Source organism: Pagrus pagrus (assembly GCF_965226575.1).
Source record: "Pagrus pagrus genome assembly, chromosome: 12".
In the NCBI taxonomy this organism is placed as follows: Eukaryota; Metazoa; Chordata; class Actinopteri; order Spariformes; family Sparidae; genus Pagrus; species Pagrus pagrus.
In genome coordinates, this window is record NC_140196.1 from 27,113,479 (window position 1) to 27,123,880 (window position 10,402).

General features: G+C 42.1%; 1 protein-coding gene across 1 annotated transcript in view; it reads right to left on the reverse strand.

Annotated features, from left to right (window-relative positions):
• Positions 1 to 900: 900 nt before the first annotated feature.
• Positions 901 to 10,402, reverse strand: part of xkr4 (XK related 4) — a 25,557-nt gene continuing 16,055 nt past the window's right edge. The window contains exons 3-4 of the mRNA XM_084369062.1: positions 10,129 to 10,402; positions 901 to 8,567 (exon numbers count right to left, since the gene is read on the reverse strand). The exon at positions 10,129 to 10,402 is cut by the window's right edge and continues 81 nt beyond it. Coding sequence (XP_084225188.1) covers positions 7,967 to 8,567; positions 10,129 to 10,402 — 875 coding nt within the window. The 3' untranslated portion in view covers positions 901 to 7,966. The remainder of the gene's footprint in view (positions 8,568 to 10,128) is intronic.

Below are 10,402 nucleotides of genomic sequence, written 5' to 3' on the forward strand. Positions count from 1 at the left end.
TAGCAGTTGCTCAAAGCCTTTTTGAATGGCACATATTGCCATTGTAAAAATTCCCAATGACTGTTTTCTGATCTGCCTGTGCTTTTCTTAAGTTTAGGTAGCTAAAACCAATTAGCTAAGGTTGGGGAAAGATTGTCTCACACTGCTGAAGCTTCATATTAACTTCCACTTAACTTTGAAATGCATTTTTAGAAGGAATCGGTCTCTCATCTCTCACATTTATAGCGGCAGGGAGGACATATTTTTGTAAGCTCACACGGAAATTAGCATTGCCCTGGTTCCCTCGACAAAAAGTCTTTGGGATTTTTCCATTGGATTTTGGATTATTAGGTGACAAACAGTTTATAGTAAGTAAGATAATCTTCAATAATAAACACCACTTTAATGATTTTTGAAGCCTAAATGTAACTGTTAACAGAAGGCTATGAACATATTACACCACTTGTTTGCAACCACCCTCCCTCTTGTCTGGGCAGCCATACTGACCAGTAGCAGTGCAGCAATAAGAGCATGATCCCTCACCGGCTTCTCACCGTGCAATACTTGAGAACAAAGATGTGCCCCGCCCAATTTAGTTGGATGTGGGAAAGTTCTTTTAAATGTAGGCTAACCAGAAATCAAGCTGTGCTTTCAGTACAGCCACAAATAATGTCCTGGGTTATGAGGTTGAAATAAAGACAGAAATAGAAATATATTCTCTTTAAGGCAAACAAAACGGAAAGCAGCTTTTAGTTATGAGTTATGACCAGAGTGAGGGAGGGAATCTGTTGATGTGTCATGTCCTATTTATGATACACTTCCTGTGAGCAGCGTACCCACCACCGTTCAGATGTTAGAGCACCTGGCGAGCATCCATGGGGGATTCCCCTGTTTATGACAGCACCTCATTTTGTTTTAACAGTGACATTAAATCAATCACTGAAGGCAGACCAAATCTCTCCGGTTCCTATGGCTCTTTTCAATAAACTTTGCTTAACTGACGAAATATTAAATCCGAGGGCCACATGAATTAAAACTGTGCACAGGAGCCCAGTGCTGCCGTGTGTGCACGACGTAAGACAAGTTCAAGAGAAGAGTTATTTGGAAAGCTTTAAAAGTTAATGCCAAAATGAATTTGAATGAAGAGTTTATTCTTTCTTTCTTTCCTTTCGTTCATAATTAAAGCTCAAATAAAAAAAACTGTTTGCCATTTCAATTTGACAAATTGTCTGCATATTTGAAAATGAACACTTAATTTCACATTCAATTTTTATTCTCATGATATTAACATTACACTGTGCTTTGGACTACACTGAATATTATTTCATAACTGAATATTAAATTTAATTTGGGGAACTATATTTTCAGACTCATTGAGCTCCTGACTGAAACAGGAAGCTGAGTCTAAGGTGTCGCCTGCGTCACAGAAGAACATGTATTGCCAATGAGAAGGTGGAGGGTATTCTGTTCGTGAAACAAACTGAGGTAGCTTTATGTTAAGTATATCTCAGTACACATCATACATATCAGTATACAGCGTATGTTGGTTCATGAGATGGTGATCAGTAAACAATGGCTACACTGGATTTGGGAGACGCTGCAAATAAACATACATAAAATACTTTGAAGTCCCTTTCAAATAATACAAGGCTGCATTTACACAGAGCAGGCTACAGAGAAGAAGCCTGCAAGCAGACTGTCTCCATGATCAATCTGTCTGATTGAATAAAAATAATGGCAATGTCTTCATAACTCCAGTGTTGACAGATAAACCCACTGAGGCCCTCTGCTGGTGAAGTACACCAGTAATAGAGGAAAGTTGTGCTGTCTGTCTGTCTGTCCAGTGTGATCCCTAACACTTTCAGCTAACCTTTGAGTTCTTAGCCTCCCATCATCTACAGCATAATGTGTATTATGCCAAACTTAAAAAACAAATGTAAAAAAAGTAAATCATGAATTGATTAAGAATGAGAATGAACAGATTCTTGTTTCTATGCATGAGCTCCTGCAGTGCGATGTAAATGCAGCCTTTTACAATGTGTGCCAAGCTCTAACTCAAACAGTATTGTGCCACCCTGAAACCTGTACTTCTTCTACGTAGACATTAAAAAGACCTGGTGTTTACATTACCCACAATGCAACGTGACCACCAACAATTCAGTTGAATTATGCTCAGCCCATTCGCCAGAATCAAATGTTGGCAGTTAACGTTTCTGCAAACCACTGATATGTTCAGATTTGTGCGTGTCAAACATACCAGAATGACATTTCTCCAACATGTGTCACATCACGTTCACATTACAAGTTTATGACCTGAATTTCATATCAGCGGGTGGAGGAGATGGTTGTGTAGTTACAGGTGAGAAGGCCACCAAGCCAGCACCCGCAGTTCAAGACTGTGTTTCAACATTTGTAAGTGTGACACCACTGGATATCTTTAAAGAGACCCCGAGACAATTTGCCGTGTTTGTGGCAACAAAACCGGGTGTTTTTAAACGAGACCCCAGGACATCTTCAGCTGTGTTTGTGCCAACCAGAGCAGGTATTAGTCAAAACATTATCTTTTCCTAACCCTGAGACCGGAGATGTAAAACAGTGGATGAATTATTTTGAGCAAAATGACTTGTTTCACTGTCAGAATGTGAGCCATTCGGTCCAGTAACATTTGGAAAGTCTAGAAGAGCCGCACGATTAAATGACTTTATCCCCATTCAAGTTAGCGCTAAGCTGGAAGTTAGCCGGCTGGGTCGGTGATCCAGGTATTTTCATAGCTGGGAAGTTGAGCTTTTTTTGGCTTCAAAACACCACGGAGCAGCTTTCATAGGAATGAACGGGCTCTGCCTTCAGCACTGTGTCCAGTAATAAAACGTCCTTAATAGACCGCATCCCAAATTCCGTCTTTATTACGGCCCACCAACCATGTTGATAACGCGTCATCACTTCATGCGGCGGAATTGAGCGTGTTCACCCAGGTCTTACGTTTAGATAAAAGCCGAGCCGAGGTGATAAAAACCGGGTCTACTGCAGAGTCAACTGACCCGGGTGTTATGCTTACACATTCCCATTGCACACAAAAGCCCGATCTTAGAGGGTTTAAGTGGGATTTTTGACCAGTGGAAAAGGGGCATTACTGACCATATTGGTCCTACACTACCCCCACCATTCATCTTCATATTGTGAAGGCATAGCGTTAATTGAGGGTGTGCACAAACCTCGCTCCTAACGGAGGCAGCCATCATAATGTGTTGTTAAAAGCAAGTATGTCTTTGGTTTGACCAAGTGGTTTTTGTGCCTTCACCAACCAAACCATAAACACAGCTCCGTCATAACATAACAGAAAAAGAAAGTGGCAACAGAAAACAATGTAAGGTATGTAAACATATTCAACATATTTGTGGTTTGCAGAAACATTATGTAATATTGCCAACATCTAGTCTGGTCATCAGGTTGATTATGCCTGAAGCAGCTTATGTAGCCCGGAGCCTTTAGCCTGCAGCAGAGATGAGGAGCAGCTACTGAAAAGCTCACTTCTTTCTAACTCCACATCTTCAGATGGTTTTCATTTTCAAACTTGTCTTCAGCCCCAACTGATGCTGACTCAAGTGACATCATGTGAGGCAACTCATCTGATTTCACACAGCTTCCTCCAGAGCCACAGTTGGTAGTATGTAAATGTGCGGGCACAAAATAAGCATCAGCCCCCAGCCAAATGCTGGTAAAATATGCAAGTGGCTGGTAGGTTTGAACTTTTAATGGCCATTTGGCTGGTGAACAAAAAAGTACATTTTGCACCCTGATAATGTATATAAGTCCTATGTATAGTCTGTATACAACTCATGGCCTTCCCTGTTTAAATTAAGGTAATGAATACTCACAAGTCCTGAAGACAGACTCAGATGAGACTTTTGACAAGTAAAAATAAAGTAAACCAAAAGCTCAAAATGAAGTACAAGGCAAAAAAGATCATTTAAAAGGAGCTGTGGTGAAAACAGCTGAAGCAGCCATTAACCAAAAACTGTTCTCTACAAACTGCTCAGTACAGTAAAACACTACACACACTGACCAACACACTCACACACACTGTGGTGGCAAGAAGGCAAATAAATAATAAGTTTTGTGACTTTTCTTCATGAGTCACACTGACCGGAAACAATAAGACACTTTAAATCAAGCAGCCAACTTTAAAGAAAAAAACCTCGACTAACTTAAAGAACCATACCGCTGTGGTTGCTCATTTTTAACTACACATTATGCATACTTTAGACTTTTGCCACTATTTTCAGATGCAGGCTGCACATTGTCAGATTTTCTGGATGTACCTGCATTTCCAGGCGTCCAATGATTTCAATTCATTTTCATAAAGTATGGAGTATTGCAGCCTAAATGCAGACAGGTGTATAACGTGAACGTAACTCTGACAAAAATCAATGTTGTTGATGTTTCCTTGATTACACAACTTAAGCAAGAGTTTTATACCATGCATGTATATCAATTGCAGGAAAAACAATGGTCCCTTAGAACAACAAAAAGTACATTCAAATTTCTAATAGAAACAAAATGAGAAATGAAAAAACAAAAAAGAAGATGTGACACAGCTAAAACATGAAAACTGCTGGTATGGTGCATTAAAGTGTGTCTAACAGAACACAGCGGATCTGTTCATAAAAACAAAAATATGTCCGAATCATTCAAGATACTCCAGTATTACATTTCTGACTTGCCACCACAAACAAAACACAATTATTATTCAAATGAACACAAGTCATTTAAACATAGTGAGAAAACTGGATCATGGAAACACATCGTCCTGGTGTTCTCTGTGGTCTGTATATATTGGGCTACACACAAATCCTCTGCCTAGTGCTAAATATTCGTAACCAAAATAATATAATGATCAATTTACTTTATTTTGGATACCAACTGTAAAGACCTGCAACACAGAAAGATAACCCCAGCTGACCACCTGGGGTTTGGTTAGGCAGGATGAAGGGGTTTACACTCATGCCATGATTATCCCACTGACTTGTTTTGTGCTTTTCTCTCCTCTTGCCATCCTTAGAAAAAAAAGACATCGCACTTTTGATGTAACAAATCAATAAAGACAACCTGGAATTTACTTTTGTGCTGATATTTTACATTTTAAAATGAACACTGTAACCATCTAAATAGCATTGCCATGACTTGTTAGTCGTGGAGAGAGCTGAAATTCCTAAACATGGTGGATTTGACTGACAGCTCATCTACAGTATGTGATGATGTCATTGCCTCCGCCTTCCCAGCATTCCCTGGGGTGAAGCTGTTTGGCCCCGACTTGGACCAAGAGCTGTTCCTCTACCAAGCCTTCGTCTGGCTGTTGTTCAGTCACAGGAGAATAAAGTGGATGAGGTGCGACTCAGGCTCACTCAGCAACAGGAAGTCAGAGACTGCTGTGCACACATCTTCACAGAGACGTGGTTAACCCCTAACATTGTGGATCAAGATGTTGCACTGGACCGGTGGACCTTGTTCAGAGCCGACAGGACACAGGACTCTGGTCAGAGGACAGGAGGAGGGCTCTGTGTCTACATACATAATGCTTGGAGCTCAAACACAGTTAAAGTAGATGGACAGTGTTCACCAGATGTCGAATTTCTGATGCTAAGATGTCGACCATATTATCTGCCCAGAGAATTCACCGGTGTTTTTATTGTTGCTGTGTACATTCACCCAGATGCAAACTAAAAAATTGCACTGCAGGAATTGTCTGATGTCATCAGCAACAACATGACTAAACAACCGGCATTCCACCGTCATGCTCAGATCCCCACCATACGGCACCACCATCAACACCGATGACAGCTCACATCAGGAGGAAATCAACAATCCTGCAGAGTGATGCACGGAGAACATCTACTGTTCAACGTCAGCAAAACCAAGCAGCTGATAGGTATCCATCTACAGAGCATCAGTGACCTCAGTGAAGTGAGATGTCTGCACAGAGCCCAAAGATACTGAAAGACAACACCCACCCAGCCACAGTCTGTTCACCCTGCTGCCATCTGACAACAGATACAGAAGTATCTGCTGCTGTACCACCAGACTACAGAGCAGCTTTATTCCTCAAGCTGTGAGACTCCTGAACTCATCACACGGTCATGTTGTATTGGGAACAGTGATAAATGATGTTTTGGGAGACACAGGCAATCAACCAGTCAATCGTTTAGGTATGATTGTGTGTTGGCATTAGTCAAGTCACTTACTGAAAGATATCCGGATTTCATCTGTTACTCTTCCCAGACTGTTACTCTTCCCCTAATGTGACGGTCATGGATCAAGTTATATTTTATAGTGGCACCTCATTTTAAAAAACCTTTTTGTGCGCATTTCTCACTGAGTATTTCTCATTGAGTCCACCATGCTACCTTGCACCATGCTAACGTGTGTTATGTGGCTGGGTATAACTATGTTTAAAGCTGTTGGTGGGTTAGCTGGACAAAACAGGAACATGTTCAACAGGAAGTGACGTGTTTATCAAAGAGCAGGCTTAAAACTAAAACGTCAAGGTGTACCTTAACTGATTAACAATAGCACAGAGCCGATCAGGCATCCAACCACATGTCCTCCTGAGCTGCTTCTCTAGTTCATACACCACGCACACATACACACACACACACACACGCTCACTTCACCTATTACCAGCACATACACACATAACCACAAAAAACACAGAATTACAATGACTTCAGTACCCTCTACATCATCTCTAAAGTAAAAAATGCTGCATGTTGTATCAGAGTACTGTACATCCTGGTGGTTTGTTTAGTTTGGCTGAGATGGCTGCTTGTCTATGTTTTCTCTCCTCCTCCATCCCCTCTCATTTCCATTTCCATTTCCTGCGTCATCCTTTCCTGTCGTCTCCTTTTCATTGCTGTCCGGTGCTTTGCTCATCTCTTGTGATCTCCCCTCCACGTTCTCCTCCACGAACAAGCAAAGATCAGTATCATTGCACAATCAGGTATGTGAGGCTGGACTGCAAGAAGTTGATTTGAGCTGCCAGGAAGATTTTTTTCTTGGCATTGTGTGAGTTTGATTTTATTTCCTTATAGGAGAAAGGTCGTGGAGGTTGTGTCTGTCCATCTTTCACCCCTTCTGTCTTGCTCACTATTCTGCCTTCCAGCCAGGTTTGGTTGATTTGACCCAAACAAAACACTGAGTATAGATGCTACTTTGACTACTGTCTTCATGTAGTTCACTGACCTTCTCACCGTCTTCCAGTGAAGACCAGAATTATCCAAGAGGAATGAGGCCAGAGAAGAACTTTTTGGACTACCCAGCCATTTCTAAGTTGTTTCACTCCTCAGGAGCTAGAGGATGTTTCCGAGGAACCTTTTTGGCACTAAGAGAACAGGAGTGATGAGTGCTATCATGTAGATTTTGATGGGAGTACACACCCAGTTGTGGCTGCTATGAGAACTTCCAAGTAGTTAACACACTTCCAAAAACATTAAAATATACATGACAGTGTGAAGTGAAATGAGAGACCTTTTCCTCTCCTTATCACATTACAGGAATTTCCTTTGTAATCCAGGTGTCACTTGAGTGGATATCTGATTTAAAACTCATCTGGATGGACATGGAAATCATTTTATCCTGAATTTTTCCAAACAGTGCATCACCGTCCTGTAGGGTCTGAGCAGAGTGTTGAAGCACTCTGTTGATTTGCATTTAGTCCGTACCAGACAGGATTTCCCTGATGACCGGAAGTAAAAATAACAACCCTACAAAGAGCACATTCAGCGAAATCAACTGCACCTCACACTAACTGCCTCTCTCATAACTGCAAACAGGGTGCTGATGCTGAGGAACAGAAACAGAAAAGGGGGAATGAGAGATGAAAGGTGAGATTATTGGTAGTTCTTATTGCCACAGTCCCTGTTGCTGTTTAAGTGATAGCAGGATAATCCTCTGACGGCTGCACCCCAGCATGTGTTCCTAGAGCAGGGTGGAACTATAATGTGGTCTCGTATTCCAACCTCTCCTGCACCAGAGCGTCATCTTTGTACTGCAGCCGTGGAGGAGTCAGGGAGCAGTCTATGGCCAGGATTGCCTTGCGTATACTGCGGTCAAGGACATGGCGCTCCCAGGCTGGGTAGCGGTTCCTACAAAGGTCAATCTTGATGACGGTCTCTTCGAGGCGTGGAGCGCGAGACGATGGCGTGGATGGCACTGTGGGTCGGACCTGAAACACTGGCATACAGCCATCCCGCTCAGAATACTTCCCCATGTCACGCTCCAGGGTTGTGGTGGCACCTCGGTTGGAACGCAGCGAGTTGGTGGCACCTTCAGATGGTAGTGTGGAGAACTGCGCAGTGGGGTCAAGATCGAGACCCTGGCCGCTCGGTGAGCGTCCAAAGCGCGGCCCGTTGGGATGAAAAAAGGCATAGTACATGAGCATGAAAACCACGCCGGTGAGGAAACTGCTGAAAATGACGCAGAGTGCTGGAACAGCAAAGGCGTCAGTGGTGAGAGGAGACCGGTAGAGATACCATAAAGCACTGAGAGCAGCGTTCTCCACCAGGATCACCAGGTAATAGATGAAAAGCCGACACCTAAAGCCAAAAACATGAGACATAATGAGAAGAAAGTAATCAAATAGAGTTCCATGTTCTGCTACTGTATACTTACACTCCACAACATTCTGGGGGCAAATATCGCATGTTTTACTTTTTTGTGTTGCAAGGCAGACAGTAAGGACTTATACCAATGCCCCTTGCTCCTACAACTCAGCCCTTCCCCTTCATTTTGCACCTTTGATGCCTAGAGGTAGGGTGTCCAGATTCTTGTCCCTTGTTGGGATGGAGGGGTAGGGTGATGTGTTAGGGCTACGTGGTCCTCCAAACAGAGATTTTTCACAGGTACATTTTCAGGGTTAAGAGAACCATCTGTCATTTCAATGTATTATTATCCTTTTCTTTATGACAAACATAAAAACAATCACTACCAGTTTGTCTCAGTAGCTAGCAACCTATAGCTAAACTAACGTTACATTCTTGCAGATTTGCGCATGACAGTCTCGCATTTGATGAATTTCAATGTTGTGTTCTCCCCTTTGGTGGTATATAATGCCCAAAATGAATCTAAAGTCCAGCAATGAAGTTGCTGCACTTGGAACCACTCTAATATCAGTGCAGACTGGCGAGGTAAGGGCTGCTAATGTTAGCCTATAAAGCACCGCTACAGGCCAGGTAATGAAGCAGTGTTCTTTTTTACAGCATATTGGAAATGTCACATCTGCTTTCATAAACACCATCAACAACAGCTGAAGAAATATGACGGTCTTAAAGGATTGTCCCACTTCATAGGGGGAGATTGTAATCACTGTAACGGGTAGGCAAAAACATTTGGAGCCTTAGGGTGTGGAAGTTGGGGTGGTGGACAAACCTGTTGTATTACTGTGCAGAAGACCAGAGTTTGCATCCTGTCACATTCCCTTTGTATTGACTGAACCATGATCCTTCCCTGAATTTAACTGTGATGTGCAGATATTGTAGAACACAGAAAATATAGAAACACTGGCAATTGAAACTTTGGACGTAAATATGGGCTTAGCAGAATCATCCAATATCTGTGTTCTTGTCTGGTGATATGGTTGTGACCAAGCCGCAATTTATTACCCGACTTGACATTTCCTGTCATCTCTAAGGTGGTTTTAGCCTCTTTCATCTTGTTGGCTCAAACCCAAGTATATTGCGATGTTTCATGGTATCTGCTAGATAGTGTAAACTTTACCAACACATTTCAACTTTATAAATATGTCAATGCTTTTTTACAACTTGATCCAAATCAATAGTGCTTCCAACTGTCTTGTTCTTGACTGCATCCTGTTTGTTTTCTGAAGTACAATAATCCATTTTAGCTTTTAGTGAATAACTAAGATATAAAAAATCCAAAGAGGTTACTTCCTACTACAAGTGAATCTACTTTTCTTGATGATCTTAATTTTTTTTCCCCAGCTCATCATAGATTTGATTATTTTGAAGCACCATACAGTTAACAATGAGCACATTGAACTTGCAACCTGTCTTCAAAATAAAAAAGAGAATAATAAAGAAACAAGACACTGAAATAAATGTTCTCCTCAGGCCTACATCTCACTCAATGCATCCTCACCTTGTCCGTCCCTCCTTGACGTTGAACCAGGAAAAGATGTAGATTATGCCCACCACCATGTCGAACACAATCTCCTCCCACTTGCTGATACAGAAGTCTGTCTCACAGTGGACAATCCAGAAGGTCATGATGCACCAGTGCAGGACAATGAAGATGCCAAAGTAGAGTTGGAACACAGAGGCAAACAGGGCGAAGGTGATGACTCTTGCAGCGATGGTAAAGAAGTGCCAGCAGAACTGGATGATGACAGCCAGGTAGCTGATGGGCTTCTTGT